This window comes from Protopterus annectens, chromosome 11.part0 (genome assembly GCF_019279795.1).
Source record: "Protopterus annectens isolate FY-2018-M chromosome 11.part0, PAN1.0, whole genome shotgun sequence".
Taxonomy (NCBI): Eukaryota; Metazoa; Chordata; order Ceratodontiformes; family Protopteridae; genus Protopterus; species Protopterus annectens.
This window is the reverse complement of record NC_056745.1, coordinates 441,724,660-441,743,273: the sequence shown is the minus strand read 5'-3', so window position 1 is coordinate 441,743,273 and position 18,614 is coordinate 441,724,660. Positions and strand designations below refer to the sequence as shown.

The 18,614-nt window shown below is 43.2% G+C and overlaps 1 protein-coding gene across 1 annotated transcript in view; it reads right to left on the bottom strand.

Annotated features, from left to right (window-relative positions):
- PRPF18 (pre-mRNA processing factor 18) overlaps positions 1-18,614 on the bottom strand; it is a gene marked incomplete in the record, with an annotated part of 376,763 nt that overhangs the window by 253,945 nt on the left and 104,204 nt on the right. The window contains 1 exon segment of the mRNA XM_044087940.1: positions 12,871-12,981. Coding sequence (XP_043943875.1) covers positions 12,871-12,981 — 111 coding nt within the window.

Below are 18,614 nucleotides of genomic sequence, written 5' to 3'. Positions count from 1 at the left end.
TAGTAAGGGAGAGTAGAGGTATAGTCAAAAGAAGAAAGGGGGCTGGAGGGAGGGTAACCAGGACTGCAACAGTGAATACACTCGAAGATCTACATTTATGGTAAGTGTACACAACTGTACTATGTTGGTGTTTCACTGTTGCAGTCATTACATTTGGGTAGATTCCCAAATTGGGAGGAGGAATTTAAATAGAATTAGGACCAGCTATAAGGCCCTGCAAGACTGCAGTGGCAAAACCAGCTCTGGATTTAGAGAAAACTGGCAAATGATAATGCTTGGTGAAAGTATGTACAGAATTCCAGGTAGCAGCTTCTAGGATGTCCCTAGTAGGGACACCCCTTTGAAAGGTTATAGAGGTAGATGCAGCCCTGGTTGAATGGGGTCTGATGCCCTGTGGGACAGGTTTCCATGGTGCTTATAGCAGAAATTAATGCAGTGGCCTATCCATTTTGAAATGGTTTGTTTTGAAATAGCTTTCCCCTCTGTCCCTGCAGCAAATGCCACCAGCAGTTGTTCATATTTCCTTTGAGGTTTAGTCCTGTCCAAGTAGAATCTAAGCTGTCTGTGCACATCTAAAGAGTGCAGTATCAGTTCCCCTTTGTTCTTTGGGTTAGGAAAGAAGGTAGGCAAATGAATGGACTGATTAAGAGCCACACTAGATACCACCTTGGGCATGAAGGAGGGACTGGTTCTGAGGGGCACCCTGTCTGCATGAAAGATGATGAAAGGTTCCACTGCCATAAGGGCCTGTAATTCAGATACCCTTCTTGCAGAAGTGATTGCTAAAAGGAAAGCTGTTTTCCAGGAAAGAAATTTTAAATCTGCAGTAGCAGCTGGCTCGAAAGGAGGAAGAGTGAGTTTCTCCAAGACAATAAGATCCCAGGCTGTAGTTGGAGCTCTCCTGGGTGGCCTTAAATTGTTGGCCCCTCTGAGGAACTGCTTGAGCAGTGGGTGAGAGAAGAGGGGAGGCTCTGTGCTATAAAGAGCTGAAATGGCTGAGGCATGAATTTTGGTGGAGGAAAAGGACAAGCCCTTATGAAGCATCTCAGTCAAGTATTGTAGAATCTGAGGTAAAGTGGGCACTGCTGCGTTCATTCCTTGAGATTGGTTCCAGGCACAGAATACATTCCATTTTGCAGTATAAGATTTTCTAGTACTAGGCCTCTTTGCTTCTAAAATGATATCCATCACTGATTTACTGAGGGATGGCAAAGGAAAGATTAGGTAATTAGCCAGGCTGCTAGGTTCAGGGTTTGCAGCTGAGGGTGCAGAATGTGGTTCTCCTGCTGAGACAACAGGGAAGGAATCTGAGGCAGGTGCCATGGAGCCAAGCGTGACACACTGCGCAAGAGTGGGTACCAGTGTTGGCGAGGCCAGTCTGGTGCAATTAAAATAGTCCTTGGCTTGTCCTGTTTGATCTTTAGTAGTACCTTGGGGAGCAGAGGTAGAGGCAGAGGAGGAAAGGCATAAACTTATAGGTTTTTCCAGCTAAAAGACAGAGCATCCACTTTCCAAGCTAGCTTGTGGGGAATCCTTGTGCAAAATTTGTCCAGTTGATGGTTCTGGGGGATGGCAAACAGGTCTATATCTGGGATCCCCCATTTGCTTGTCAACATGTTGAAAATCCTTGGTTCCAGTTTCTACTCGTGTGGGTCCATGAGGTTTCTGCTTAGCCCGTCTGCCAGTGTATTTAGTTTTCCTGGCAGGAATTGAGCTTGTAGATTCACTTGGTAGCTCAAGGCTGTGTTTCACAATGCCATGGCTAGTCTGCAGAGGGGGTAGGAATGTGTACCCCCTGCCCCGCTTGTTTATGTACCACATAACCATGGTGTTGCCCGTCTTTATCAGCAATTGTCCTGGATGAAGGTAGTCCTTGAAGGCTGTCAGTGCATTCTGTACAGCTAGCATTTCTTTTTGATTGATATGAAGGTGCATTTGATTTGGGCTCCATTTGCCCTGAATGCACTTCCCTGCCAGATGAGCCCCCCATGCATAATCTGGTGCGTTTGTAGTAAGGGTTTGGGTGGCAGGGGGTGGTGTGAATGGCAGTCCCCTGTTTTGGTGGCAGGCCGCTGCCCACCACAGGAACTCTAGGCGCAGGCAAGGTATGATAGGAATCATTGTTTCCAAGTTGTGACAATATTGACTCCATAAACTTTTTAAGTACCACTGAAGTTTCCTCATATGCAGTCTTGCATATGGAATTAGAAGAATGCATAAGGCCATGAACCCCAAGGCTTGCAGTATTTGCCTGGCAGATAGCAGGGTTTTTATGGCCACCTGTTTGAAGTAAGTCACCAAATGAATTTGCTTTTCTGGAGTAAGGAAAGCCATCTGGGCAGTTGTATTCAAGCTTGCACCCAGGAATGTAATTTTTTGAGGGTACCAGTTGAGATTTCTTTTCGTTTATGGTGTACCCTAGGCAAGTTAGAACTCTTTTTACAAACACCAGACGTTTTAGAAGAATGGCATGGTTTTCTGCCTGAATAAGACAATCGTCCAGGTATGGATATATCTGAATATTTCTTTGCCTGCAAAATGCAATTACTGGAGCCAGGCACTTTGTGAATACCCTGGGCGCAGTAGACAAGCCAAAGGGCAGTGCAGAGAACTGATAATGCATGCAGCCTGCTTTGAAGCGTGGGAATCTTCTGCAAGATTCCCTGATTGGGATATGCAAATAAGCCTCTTTTAAGTCGAGAGAAGTAACTGGTGAAGAGTCAGCATCTTGAATTTTGGAATGTCCAGAAAGGTATTTAGAGCAGAGAGGTCCAGAATTGGACGCCATGATTTGTCTTTTCTGGGTACCAGGAAAAGTCTGGAATAGAAACCTTGTCCCTTTTCCTCTTCTGGTACTAGGTGAATAGCCCCCATGTTTAGGAGGGAAAGTACTTTGTTTCTGAGCCTCTGTCCACTGATTTGGGGGCAGGTCTGGCCACCCGTTTTGGAATTGGCAGCGTGTGGAAATGAAATCTGTATCCCTGGGACACTATATTTAAAACCCATTTGTCCTGGGTTATAAGTTGCCAGTTTCTTGAATGAAGAGCCAGTTTCCCCCCCAACAGGGGTGGCTAAGAGTTAAGTGCTTGGTAATTTCAAAGGGAAGTCATTGAGACTGTTTACCATAGGGTGGTGCCTTGTTGTTTCCAGATTTGGAAGTGGAAGCACCCCATTGTTTAGTTCTGAAAGTCCCTTGGGACTGAAACCTGGTGGTTTTGGAATGTCTGGGTTTGGCCGTAGTGGCTCTGGAAGGAGCTGGAAAGGACCAGTTCTTAGTAGGCCAATGCCTACTAAATCTAGGAGGTTGCACTTGTAAGAAATCTTTTACAGTTTGCATAGATTTAGCTTTATCTTCCATATTTTTTAAAACTTTCAGCCTTATTGCCAAATAAGCGATCCTGCTGTAAAGGAGCATCCAAAAGTTTTGTTTTAAAATGATCAGGTAGAGATTTCTCCTTAAGCCAAGCATGTCTTCTAAGCACAGACCCAGTAACAGCAGCCCTACAACAGGCCTCTAAAAAATCAAAACCACACTGCAAAGTCAACTTGTTCAGCTGAATGCAATAAATCCTGCAAATCTTTATTCTCCACACAGTCAGAAATCAACATCATTTTCTGTTTAAGCAGTCACATGATATGCTGTTGATATTTTAGCATATGGAATTGACAGTTTAAAGCCCTGATTGCTAAGGTTGCAGAAGTATAAACCTTTTTACCCCATCTATCCAGTGCCCTGGAGTCTCTATCAGAAGGGGTAGGATTTTTAGCAGTAGAAGCCTTAATGCCCTTGGGCCCGTGAGAAATGGTTTCAGGGTCCGCAGCAGGATTTTTGAAAAGGAATTTGTGGGACTCAGGAACCCTGTAGTACCTGTCTGGTTTGCTAGGGGCTGGAGACAAGGAATCAGGGGCCATACTGGATTCCGAAAACACATCATCAACAATATCTAGTACAGGAGGTATAGCCAAAGGCCTATGCTGTGGAAGAAGGAGGAAATCCCTAAGCCTCTTTTTGGATTCAGAGAAATCCTGACTTTCCCAGTGGAAATGCTCCCTTAATGTATGTAAAGTTTCCCCAAAAGAGAAATCCTCAGGCGGAGAAGCAGAGGGAATGGAATCCTCTGCATAAGAGTCCTCATAAGTAGGTATGGACAAATCCAGATCATTAAAAGAGTCAGAAGAAACAAACAAAGTCCTGTTCACAAGATTCATAGTCAAATTCAATCCTAGGCCTCATGGGAAGGGGGGGAGGGTTGACTACCCCTGATTAGAGTAATTAAATCTTTAGCCATTTTGATCACTTGTTTTTAGGCATAGGGGCCTGAACATGTGGCCTGGGCGTCGCTTTTTTAGACATAGATCAAGATTTAGGCCTTAGCACTGAAACTGGAGTCGGTTTAATATGCAAATCTGTAGGCCTATAAACACCCTCAGAAGACGGTGCCTGCTCAGCGGCTCAGGACCCATCCAAGGTAGAGACATCCGGGGGTTCCATATGTGAAGCATCTCGTGGCGTGCCGGACTATGAATGGGTCTCAGTAGAGGCCTGCGAAACAGAAGTAGCGGGTATCAGGGGCTGCGAATGCGCCTCACTGAGTACCGGCGAACTGGTGACTGGCTTAGGAGAAGCGTCGTCGGCAGTTTTGGACCTCAACAGCATGTCTTTGTCTTTTTCTTTGCATTTTTCGGTATTCCGGTAGTCGGATGCCAACCAACGTCATTTCTGGATAATTAAACCAAGAACCAAAATATCTTGAAGCGAAAATGTACCGAAGACGGATAGTGCGCTGATTAAATAAAGCACAAAACCGACAGCAAGGTCAGGGCCTAGGCAAGGAATACAGTACAAATGAAAATCCTTATGAGGTATTTGCTTCCCAGAAGTAATACAATTATTAACTTTTACTGATATCGGTAAGGAGCAAGAAAAAGTTTCACCAACGGGGTATTTTACCAGAAAGGCTCATCCAGACTCTGCTACACTTTGCTGTGAAGGAAAGGTTAGTTTGCTTTTATTTTTTGTATTGCCTTTCTATATTTTGAATACTGTAGTTTGTTTTCTTTACCTTGTGTTTTGCTTGCATTCTGTTTTAACAGCATATTAAAACTTCAAAAGAGACCACAGCTCTCTCTGTTCTGAGTCAGGCAGAATTTTTTTTTTCCTGCCCTCTCACCCATTTAAGTTGTCTTGTTAAATACCACTGTCCTTCTAGTTGCCCGCCTCTTATGTTAATCTGACCATATATCTCATTTCTCTCTACTTTCACTGGCTTATGTGAGTAATCACAAAATCATCATTTTTGAAATCCCACCCCTTCAATTATTTAAATTTATTGGCCATCCTACAGTATTTCATAGTACCAAAATACAAAAGTGACCACCCCTTTCAATCCATCTTGCTTTTTTTAAAAATAGTAACTCTCCACTAAACCTTAACTTTTTAAACAGGTAAAACTCAAGTTACCTACTTTCACATCTAACTTCTCTAGTGCACACTGCAGAGTGCATTCTTTTCAATCTTACCTTTAAGCATCCCTGTGACTAGCACTTTCTCTAATACCTGCTGTAAAGCACTAGGAAGCCTTAAACTCATACAAACACTGAACTCTCCTTGTTAACAAGGAGAAATTAATAGTAGACACTAAACAGCCTATAATTGCAAAGTACCTTGCTAAGAAAACAGCTCCTATACTTTACAAAGAAAAAAAAAAAGCCCCAAACCAGGCATATCCAAGGGTCAGCTTCCGGTGATTTCTCCTGTCCACCTGGTGAATCTGGGCATACTGGGGCAATGCAGCAATTGCCTCATGTACACAGACAACCCTCTCCTCCTACCACCCAACACTACAACCTGTGAGAGATGCACTTACATAGCCAAAATGGAAGCAAAGCTCTCTCCACCCAAGATTGTGCTAAACACCCACACTACACCTCAAGCAACACATAGTCCTTCTAAACCCGCACCACCAACACCCACATATAGCAACACTAAATCCACATATGCAGAGGCCCTTAACTGTAACCTGCCCAAGCAACAAAGACCTCTGAAGCTGAAACGCAAACAAACACCAATCACAACCAATGTGTCACATAGTTCACAACACCAGTGTGCCACCCAGCAACAGCCCCTAAGGCAAGACAATGTACCTAACACTTTAGTCATAGGTGACTCTATAGTCCGGCACACTGATGTCCCTCTCACCAGGTTGAATAAGGAGAAAATTACAGTCAGCTGCCTGTCGGGTGCCAGGATCCGCCACATAACGCATGCACTCAAGTCACTCCACAACAAGTACAAATATGACTCTGTCATTGTCCATGTTGGAGTGAATGACTTGAGACGTACCTCCCTGGACTACATGAAAAGAGACATGGAAGAGCTCTCGGATCATGTGGCCCAGGCAGGTATGACCCTAGCCCTGAGTAGCATCCTGCCTTCAGAATGATACCACAATATAAGGATAAAATGATTGACTTCAACAATTGGCTAAGCTTATGGTGTCATTCAAAGGGGATCCAGTATCTGTTTGCCTGGGATGACATGATTGACAGACCACGATGCTTTGCCAGAGATGGTCTGCACCTGTCGCCCCTGGGATTCAGGTTACTGGCTAAGGCTCTTGCCACCCCTATAGTGCCTTTTTAGGCAAACTTCAAAGGACAAAACTACCACCGTAACAGGTACAAGCATGCAAAATCTGAAGGAAATGCTACTCAATGCTAGAAGTCTAAACCTCAAAATGCACTCTCTCGAGGCACTCCTAAAAATGGAGAACATCGATATCTGTGCAGTAACTGAGACCTGGTTCAAGGCTCCAGAGAGCACCCCTGCAATACCAGGTTACAACTCTTACCACACTTTTCGGCCACCAAACCAGGACCGAAACACTAAAGGTGGAGGAGTGTCAATATTCACCAAGGATATTCACACCACCAGGCTAGTTGGCCAACACAATGTGTCTGAAATTCTCCAAGTGCAACACTAGGTAAGACTGCAATCCAAATTGTAGCTTGCTACAGATCCCCCACCATACCCCAAGATTCTCACTACACCTTTCTAAACATACTGGAAAATATTAAGATAGAACCAAACACCCTAATACTGGGTGATTTTAACTACCCTGCCATTAACTGGGAAAACTACTCATGTCCCAACACCTTTAGAACGGTTCTTGGAATTCATAAATTCCAATGCCCTGGATCAACTAATCCATAGTCCCACCAGGGGCTCCAATATCCTAGACCTGGTCATTACCAACATGGGAAATCAATGCTCCATACCTATGGTCATCCTCTCGTTAGTCAGGTCTGACCATAAGCTAATCACCCTTAACATCCACATCCCACCCCCACCCCCCAATAAAGAAACCACCATAAAAAACTTCTCCAAAGCCAACTTCATGCTACTCAAGTCAGAAATGACAAACTTCATGACACACACATGCAGATGGGAACTGAAAGTTCAACTGCTGAATCCTACACTAAGGCACTGTACGAGCACATCCACTCATGCGTGAATCGTGCCATCCCAAATAGAACCAAAATGCTCTCATCCAAAAAAAGGAAGCCAATCTGGTGGTCCCCTGCCATAAACAAACTTTACAACAAAAGGAAGAAACTTTTGCAGAAGAGAGGAAAATCCCAGGATGCAAAAAACTCCCTTACTAGCCTCAGTAAGAAACTGAGATGCCTCATAAAATCCTCCAAAGCTAGTTACGAAAATAAAATTGCCAAAGATTCCAAAGACAACCACAAAGCATTCTATAACTATGTCAAGAATCTAAATGGCAATGCTCAGATCTGCTCTGAGCTAAAACAGAATGGCATTAAATATACTGATCCGAAGGATATTGCCAATATCCTGGCAGATCGATTCAGTGCCAACTTCACCCCCTCTCACCCCTAAATGGCCCATCTCAATACCGGAAGATTGCCAAATTCCAGTAATAACGGCCACACAGGTACAAAACGCACTCTCTAAAGCCAAGAATACAGCATCCATGGGACCAGATGACATCCCGGGCTGTGTACTACATGAACTACAATATGAACTGGCACCTCAACTAAGTGTCATGTTTAATCATAGCCTCACCTCAGGTTTCGTGCCCACTGAGTGGCGCAGAGCTACAGTTATCCCAATCCACAAGGGGGGATCCACCTTGGATCCCGGAAACTACCGTCCCATCAGTCTGACAAGCCTCATCTGCAAGGCCATGTAGCGTATTATCATGGAACTTATAAACAAAGACATTGGCAACCTTCAAACACTAGACCCCACCCAGTTTGGGTTTGTGAAGGGCCGATCTTGTCTCCTGAACCTGATTGACTTCTTTGAATCAGTCTCCAGAGCCATGGATAAGGGTAAGGTGGTCCACACAGCCTATCTAGACCTTGCCAAGGCCTTTGACACCATCCCCCACTCTGGAATCATAGATAAACTTACTAAGTTGGGCATTAATCCCTATGTCACCCAATGGGTTGCTAAATGGCTTACTGATAGAACCCACACTGTAAAAGTAGCCAACTCCAAATCCAGCTCCAGACAAGTGGAGTACCTCAGGGTTCAGTCCTGGGGCCGCTCTTGTTTGGCATCTACTTCTCTGAAGTACAGGTCAACACTAAGGGACTCTGGCTAACAAAATTTGCAGATGACTGCAAACTGGGAGCCATTATTGAATCCCCAAATGATGTGGATACTCTACAAAAGGGCCTTACAGAAACAGATGCTTGGTGCCAGAGCCATGGGCTCAAGCTCAATGCCAAGAAATGTATTGTTATCCCTTTGGGAAAAACATGTATCCATGAATTACCATATAGGTGGCAGTACACTAAACACAGAAAGTGTGATAAGAGACTTAGGGACACAGGTGGACAGTGGTCTCACCTTCGGTAACCACATCGCCACAACAGTCAGGAAATCCTTCTATGTGGCACACCTCACCACGAAGGGCTTTTCATCCAGAAAAAAGGAGGTCATTGTCCCACTGTACTCATCCCTCATTAGACCCATTATAGAATACAACGCCCCATTTGGTATGTACCTCTCAAGACATCTGCAACAACTGGAAAGGCCTCAGAAATACCTCACTAAAAGAATCACAGGCCTAAAACAGATGCCCTACGCTGACCGCCTTAAAAAACTCCAGCTATACTCTGTCGCATATCGTCTACTCAGAGGCGATCTCTGCTTAACATACAACGCCATGTCAAACCCAGAGCTGTTGGACATGCTACACTTAAAGAAATCCCAATCTCTCAGAGCTACACGCTCCAGGGATCTAAACCTTGTCATCACAATAAACAAAACATGCTGGAGGGATAGGTTCCTGACCCAGAGACTCCCCAGACTCTGGAATAGATTGCCCATAAATGTCAAGCAGAGTGCCTCTTTGGACCTCTTCAAGAGGAACCTTGACGATTGGATAGGAGAAAGGAAATTCACCCCAGGGATCACGTCAGTCGCCCTGCTAGACAGGGGTCCAGGAAAGTAAATAATGTGTGAAGAAATAGCCAGGGAATTGATATGGCTAGGCTTGTATAGGCCCTAGGGCTGATAGCTTTAAATTGAAGACTTTGGTTCTGAAACTCCAAAATGAAAATTTCAGGAGTCGGCCGACTGGCACTTGCGAACTGCTTCTGCTTCAGGCACAGCACGGCAAGAAAGACTGGGCTAATGGCGTCAGCTGCATGTTTTATACCCCTGACGACCTGACGTCATGGAAGAAGGGAAAGCAACCGACGCAGGACCCAAGACTTTGTTAATCAGGCCGACTGAGGGCTACTGCAAACAGATAACCCAAATGTAATGACTGCAACAGTGAAACACGAAGAACATCTGAGCCCGGAGGTTGCATCCAACTTGTAGTGCTTTGCAAAGGTGTTAAAGGAAAATCACACAGCACATGCACAGATAACATTTAAAGCCACATTACAGAAAAAAGGCAGTAGATGTAGCCAACATTCTGGAAGAATGTGCCCTTGAAGCCATTGTTATGGACTAATCATACTTTGTGCAACAAAACTAAAGCAGATGACTAGACAAACGGAAAGGGTGAGCTTAGAAATCTTTTGGTTTAAGCCTGTCTTTTGTACTCCACCAGAATGGGTTAGGATATCAAACTAGATTCCTTCTTGCCCACAAATCACATCCAATCTCTTTCTGACAAGCACTGAAGAAAATACTACACTGTGGACATTTAAAATGAAGCTTTCTGGATAAAGGAATTTTGGCCACTTGATGTCCTCTGTTTTCTCTGGCACCAGAAAGAATCTGGAATAATATCAATAGCCATTTCCCTCCCCATCATCTCAATGGGTGCACGCAGTTAGGGACAGCGAGAAAATGGAAAAAGCTTTGAACCACTTTCAATGACTGCCTTAATGATAACTCCTCTCAGTCAGCTCTCTCCCAGGGAGTGAAATGAAATGAATGTGTTGATAGACCAACTGAGGCTCTGATGCTTGGCAATGGGGACAAAACAATGGAAAACAAACAAAGAATTGGTAATAATTTCTAAGTCATTCTGTTTGGGTAGAATCTCCTGGATGGTCATTTCTGTAAGAAGCTCAACCAACTTCCTCCTTGCTACACGTTATTAATGGGACGGGATGTCTGGAAAGGGTACAGAAAGGAGTATGTGTTGAGTGAAATAAGTGAATGGTGCGGCCTCTGGATAGTATACTCCTCAGTCTCTTCTCCCTGGTTATTTGTTTCCAAGCAAACAAGTTCAGAGACACCACCTGCTTCCACAGTGAGACAATTGGGCCAAGCCTTAGGACTGCTGTTACTGGTTACCAGAAGGTGGACACTAGCTTCCAGATGAATACTACTGATCTTTACCTTTGGGATTGAGCCCACGTTGGATGTTAACTTGATTACTCTATTTTAACAAACAGCAAGCCGCCTCTTTTTGGGGCTTCTGCTGTGTGCCACACCAGAACCACATCCAATCATCCAATGCTGGCTTCCTATGTTCTCAAAAAAAAAAAAAAAAACTGTGGAGGGTGGGGCCATTTTTTATTTTATTTTTTAAAAAAACTGAAGCCATAGGCACTGACAATGCTGCAATCAGGTCTGGAACAGTGAATGAGAACAGGATTAGGCTCTGCCACATTTCAAGAGCTAGTAATACAAGCTCAGGATAAATGGGCATATCTGAAAATATTCACGCAGGAAACCATGACACTGACATAAATAAGAGTCTGCAATCTCAGCAGAGACACTGGCTTCAAAACTTGTGGTATAAGTGTGAAAATTATCACCATTGGGAATAAAAGTTCTAGACAAAAAGTCAAATTGAATGATTTCCAGAGCCCTAGTACTGAAGGAGTGCAGCATCACAGCATCTATTCTAGGCCTTTTCAAAACAGCTTCTGCTAACCTGTTGTAAAATGAATGTAACATAAAAAGAGGGGGAAGACCTTGGTGGTAACTGGTCTGAGCAAACTGGGCTAAACTGGGGCAGAAGACACATTAGCACCTATTGTGCTTATTGTTACTAAGGTAGACTGGCAGTACTTGCCATCTCTTTTCAACAACTTTCACTTGAGATATAGATGCATGTGGCAAAGCATATTTAGACATTTTCCTCTTGTGTTTAGTAAGGAAGGAAGAATATGTTGAATCAGGGGCTCTGTGCTTTGATGGGTAGAAAAACACTGTAGAGGAACCCAACAAGTGAATCCATAGTCTCACTTTTCTTTTTTTCAGTGGCTTGATTAAACTGTGTGTGAATTGCACCAAAAGGATTGTGCCACTTCCCCCAAACAAAACAGACACTTGGCAGGTGGAATGGTCCTACCACACAGACAATTGTGAAAGAAATGTAGAGACATCATGAGGAGAGTACAACAGTCTAGGCCAAAAATCTCCACAACAAAAAAATGATACAAATGTGACCAGGAAAATTCTCAAAAATAGTTTAGATACAGCTATTCAAAGAACAGCACTGAAAGGTTTACTCACAAACATGATCAAATTCATTGGAAACTGCAAACAATAATGAAAAATGCTACCCAGATGCTACAAAGAGCAATTTCTTTTACATCTCAGTGTGGCAAGAAAAATGCGGATACAAGCATGGGGAAGAGTCAGAATAACTGTTGCATTAATCCTCCTGGTTTAATGCTTTTTAGTAGCCCATAGTGGGCAACTATTATGGTCATATCTATGTTACAATACTGCATGCCAATCATACATACAGTTTACAGGAATTTCATTCTGTTTTAAAGTTGCTTTTACTTGAAAATAACTGCATTTATTTGGTGACTTACTGTCTAATTTACTGTACTGCATTTGTGTGCTGAAATGTGATACAGACAAATAAACACCTAAATACTACTACAGAATGTCACTGTATATCCCAACAACTGCATCGTTAAAATTCTAGGTACGTGATGTGGAATTAAGAAGTAATTAGACAGTTGCTCAGCATACAGTAAATATCAATACAAGTTTACTATACATAATAAGCATAGCTCCAATGAAGTAACTAACGTAAAATCTATTTGTTTTACAAATCAGAAATCCCAAGAGATGCTAATTTATGATTGACAATACGGACTCCATTCTTAACAGGCTACTAGATTTATTTACAAAGAAAAGATCTCAGCACCAGATTCTTTAAGCTTATGGTTCTGATCATCAATAACAGCATCACACAAAAAGCAATCCTTTACTGACAAACAGTATTAGTTTTACTCAAAAAATACAGCTTGTTAATAACGACAACTCATTCTTAATTATCATGTTTAAAATATAAATGTAGCCATCAAATTTTCAACTATCATGGCTCTGCCAACATCAGTGTTAAATAAAAGCACACACGTTTCATCCAAGCAGCTCATATGAACAGGAAAAGTACTTAATTTTACCTCTTGCCTGGACAGTGTCATGGGCAACTTCTCCTCAGTCAGTTCCAGCTCTAACGCTGGAGTGGATGTTGATGATGGCACTTCTTTAACTTCTTCATTACTATTCTGCACCTGCACAATTAGAACAACACTGGTAAGTTCAAAAACAAAAGCAGGGAATGTGCTAGAATGAACTCCAACATTGCTTTAAAAGTGTATCAAAGCAATACACTGAATGTCACCCATGCAAGCCTGGATGAAGTTAAATAAATCAAAGCAAATGAGCTAAGGTGGGATGCAGACAAATACAGAATGCAGTTTTATCTCCATGACCAAAAATGTTGGAATAATCACTAATGCTTTAAAATACACTGTGGATAAAGAAGATTCAAGTGTGTTCCACTGGCTTGTGTATACTAGAGCAAGAAGGTTATAGCTTTGGAACGCAGTGCTGCACCAACCTTTTCTATTCAATGAAAGGAAATTATGTGAGATGTAGGGTGAGGCCAGCTATCTACATAACAATGCAACAAGACCACCAAAAGAAATGTACGCAACATGAGCTTTGTCTCATTCTTACTTGAAAACAGACTGTTAAACCAATAGTTGCTTAATATGCATCCAACTCATTCAGTTAGCATTGAATAACAGAAAAGAACATTTTTGTTTGTACTCTGTGGATGCCCTCCCTCCCCACCAATCTACTCAACATAAAATAACCAACTCAAGCAATGCACCTTGCCTTGGAGCAATATATTGTCTAAGTTCTGTATGGTTACCCAATCAAAACTAAATGAGTGTTGCTTAAACAGCTATAGAGTGAGTGACTAAGGGTGCTTAAAACTATGCACCTTACACACATTCAAGCGATAAACACTAAATTATTGTAATCATATTTATTCTACTTGAAATTAATAAAATAAACAGATTCAAAAGTTATTTAATTATTCTCTAAAAAGACTGAAAGCAGCTCTGTTTCTGATAAACATGACCTCTAAGAGACCAACCATTATTCAAAGTTTGCATAAAGCAGACCATACAGCAATTTAAAATGTACAAGTCTCTTCAGTTTAACTAGCACATTAGAATAAAATAGCCAAGTGCAATCTTCTTCCAGCTGTAAAGCTAAGACCTACAAGAAAGTACAGTTTTGTACCTACCATAAATGTAGATGTTCGAGTGTTGACACTGCTGCAGTCATTACACTAGGGTTATCCTGCCGTCAGGTGGTTCCCCAGTCGGCCAGAGTTCCAAAGTCTTGGTCCGGCGTCGGTTGCTGTCGCCTTCTCCCTGACGTCAGTGGGACAGGGGTATACAAGATGAAGCCGGCACCATTTTCTTCAGTTTTTCTTGCCCCAGATGTCAGGTGCCCCCAAATAGGTAGGCAATTCAAATTGCTAATAAAACATAAATAAGAAAAGCAAACAAAAACTTTCAGTTACCAGCAAATACCCCCCAAAGGTAGTAAAGGGTAGTAGGCCTAGGTACGAAATAGCAATGAAGAGGAGATGGAGGGAGGGTAACCTGGACTGCAGCAGTGTCAACACTCGAACATGTACATTTATGGTAGGTACAAAACTGTACTATGTTCATCATGTTACACTGCTGCAGTCATTATACACTTGGGTAGAATCCCAAAGCTGAGGCAGGGTGGCGGGTTCTATAATGCATTAGGGGTGGCTATAAGGCCCTGCAGCACTGCAGAGGCGAAGCCAGCTCTGGATTTGGAGTATAGAGGCAGATGGTAATGCTTGGTGAAGGTATGCACAGAGCTCCATGTTGGTGCTTCCAAAATATCCTTGGTAGGTACTCCTCTGAGGTAGGCCGTTGATGTGGCTGTTGCCCTGGTGGAGTGAGATCTAATGCTGGTAAGCACAGGTTTCCCATGGTGCGTATAGCAGAAACGTATACAATTTCCTATCCATTTGGAAATATAGTCTGTTTTGAAATGGCTTTTCCCTGTGCTCCTGCAGCATATGCTACCAATAATTGCTCAGATTTTCTGAAAGCTTTGGTTATGTCCAAGTAGAAGCGTAACTGTCTGTGAATGTCCAATTAATGCAGTAGTCTCTCCCCTTTATTCTGTGGTTTTGGATAAAAAGTTGGCAAATGAATAGTTTGGTTTAGAGACACACTTGAAACCACCTTAGGCATAAAAGTAGGGTTAGTTCTTAAAGACACCCTGTCCTGGTGGAAAATGAGGAAAGGTTCCACTGCCATTAGTGCCTGCAATTCTGAAACTCTTCATGCTGATGTAAGTGCCAGGAGCAGGGCAGTTTTCCAGGAGATTTATTTTAATTCTGCTGTGCTAGCTGGCTCAAAAGGAGGTAAAGTTAATTTTTCCAAAGCAAAGTTGAGGTCCCAAGTTGGAGCAGGTGCTCTACGGGGCGGTCTTATGTTTTTTGCCCCTCTGAGGTACTGTTTTAGCAAAGGATTAGAGAAACTTGGTGGATCTGTGTTGTAATGAGCAGAGATGGCAGAGGCATGGATCTTGATGGATGAAAAGGAGAGGTCTTTGTCCAGCATCTCAGTCAAATATTGTAGTATCTGAGGAATGTTTGGCACAAGAGGGTCAAGGCTGTGAGCCTGGTTCCAGGAACAGAATCTCTTCCATTTATCTGTATAGGCTTTCCTGGTACTACTCCAGGATGACATCCATAACAGCTTTGGAGAGAGGCATTGCTTGTTTTGTTAATGTATCTTCCATGCAGCTAGGTTTAAGGTCCGTAGCTGGCTGTGGAGAATCTGATTGTTGTTCTGAGAGAGGAGATGTGGTGTTTGAGGCAAAATCCAGGGTGGTCCTTGTGCTAAGTTTTTTAAGATTGGGTGCCAGTGCTGGCGTGGCCAGTCTGGTGCAATCAGGATCATTTTTGACCCCTCTTGCCTGGCTTTTACGAGTACCTTTGGAAGAAGAGGCAGTGGTGGGAATGCGTATACTGTTAGATTTTTCCAGCTGAATGAGAGGGCATTCATTTTCCATGCTTGTGGATGGTAACTCCTTGTGCAGAATTTCTGTAGCTGGCAATTCTTTGGTGATGCAAACAGATCTATGTCCGGGCTCCACCATTTCTGTGTTATCATTCTGAATATTTGTTGATTCAATTTCCATTCATGTGGATCCAAGATATTTTTGCTTAAGTCGTCTGCCAGTGTGTTTTTCTCTCCTGGCAGGAATTGTGCTTGTAGATGAACTTGATGGCTTATAGCTGTGTTCCACAAGGTCATTGCTCGTCTGCAGAGGGGGTGTGAATGGGTGCCCCCTTGCTTGTTTATGTACCACATGACTGTGGCGTTGTCTGTCTTTAGTAGTAGTTGTCCTGGATGTAGCGGGTCCTTGAAAGCTAAAGGGGCATTTTGTACAGCTAGCATCTCTTTTTGGTTGATGTGAAGATGCTTTTGTTCTATAGGTCACTTGCCCTGAATGCATTTTTCTGCCATGTGTGCTCCCCAGGCATAATCCGATGCATCTGTTGTTAATGTTTGCCTGGGTGTGGGTTGAGTAAAAGGCTGTCCCTTGTTGAGGTGACAAGCTTGAGCCCACCATCGAAACTCCTTCTGAAGGCAAGGTATTAGTGGTATAACGGTTTCCAAACGTTGACAGTGTTGAGACTATACACTCTTTAGGTACCATTGTAGTTTCCTCATATGCAGTTTGGCATATGGAATTAGTAGTATGCAAGACGCCATGTAGCCCAAGGCCTGCAGAATTTTTCTTGCAGGGAGTCGGGTCTTTGTTGCCATCAATTGAAAGTATTGAGTCAAATGTCCTTGCTTGTCTGGCATGGGATAAGCCATCTGGGCCATTGTGTTCAAGCTGGCACCCAGGAATATTATCTCTTGTGAGGGTACTAGTTTTGATTTCTTTTCATTTACTGTGTACCCCAGGCAACTTAGTAACTTTTTTTTTACAAACGCCAGATGCTCTAGAAGAATGTCTTTGCTCTCTGCTTGAATTAGGCAGTCGTCCAAGTATGGGTAAATTTGAATTCCTCTTTGTCTGCAAAATGCAATCACTGGTGCCAGGCACTTTGTGAAGACCCTAGGTGCAGTAGATAAGCCAAAGGACAGTGCAGAGAATTGATAGTGCATTGGACCAGCTATGAATCTGAGGTGGCCTTCTGCAGTTTTGCCTGATAGGGACATGCAGGTATGCCTCCTTGAGATCCAAAGTCACAAGCCAAGCTTGCTTGCCCAGCATGGGAAGAAGCTGCTGTAATGTCAACATTTTGAATTTCGGGATATCAAGGTAAGTGTTTAGAGATGAAAGCTCCAGAATAGGCCTCCAGGCTTTGTCTTTTCTGGGTACCAGAAAGAGTCTTGAGTAAAACCCTTGTCCTTGTTCCTGTGGAGGTACCTTTTGAATAGCTCCCATGGTCATGAGTGCTGTAATTTGGTTTTGAGCCTCTGCCCATTGATTTGGTGGCAGATTTGGCATTCCTTTTAACCTTGGCAGAGTATGAAAGTAGAACCTGTAACCCTGCGAAATGATATTGAGAACCCATTTGTCTTTGGTGATCATATGCCAATTGTGATAGAAAAGAGCCTGTTTTCCTCCCAGTGGGGCTACCAAGACAGAAATGTTTGGCAGCTGTAGTGGGAAGTCATTGGGACTGTTTCTTGTAAGGTTGTTGTCTGTCTTCTTCTTTCTGGCCTGGCTCACCCCATTGTTGAGGCCTGTAAGGACCTTGTGGCTGTCCTCTGCCTCTTGGACGTCTGTATTTGCCCCTTTGAGGTCTGTCTGTAACAGGAAAGGACCAATTCTTTGTTGGCCAGTTTCTGCTAAATCTTGGAGGCTGTACCTGTAAGAAATCTTTCACTGTTTGCATAGATTTTGCCTTATCCTCCATTTTCTTTAGTACCTCTTCTGCCTTAACTCCAAATAGGACATCATGCTGCAAGGGTGCATCCAGTAGTTTTGCTTTTACATGATCTGGGAATGCATGTTCCTTTAACCATGCGTGTCTTCTAATGACAGAGCCTGTAACTGCTGCTCTGCAGGAGGCCTCTAAAGAATCAAAACCACATTGCAAAGTGTGTTTTCCCACTTGTTCAGCAGCATGCAATAAATCCTGCATTTCTTTAAAATTAGGAGGATCTGTATCTGAAAGCATTTTTTTGTTTCAACTGAGACATCAGAAATTGCTGGTATTTTAACATGTGAAATTGGCAATTCAAAGCCCTCATTGCTAAAGTTTGCAGATGTATATACTTTCTTTCCCCATCTGTCTAATGCCCTGGAGTCTCTGTCAGAGGGAACTGGGTCCTTTGCTGATGAGGCCTTGACCCCTTTGAATCCCTGAGGAATGGTTTCTGGGTCTGCCACTGGGCTTTATACAGAAATTTGCGTGAGTCAGGGACTCTGTAATATCTGTCTGGTTTAACTGGAGCTGGAGGAAAGGAATCATGATTTAAGCTGGATTCAGTATGCACATCATCCACAATGTCTAACACTGGCGGAATAGCCAGGGGTCTGTGTTGAGGTAAAAGTAGGAATTCTCTGAGCCTTTTCTTGGATTCTGAGTAATCCTGGCCCTCCCAATGGAAATGCTCCCTCATGGTGTATAAAGTTTCCCCAAAAGAGTAATCCTCTGGGGGAGAGGCTGATGGAATGGATTCCTCAGCATCAGAATCCTCATAAGGGGGTAAAGCGTAACCTAGGTCTGAGGAAGACTGTGAGGAAATGGACACCTGGTCGAAGGAGTCCGAATCCACATCCTGTCTGGGCCTTTTATCAGGAGGGGGATGGGACCCCCTGATTAGAGTGA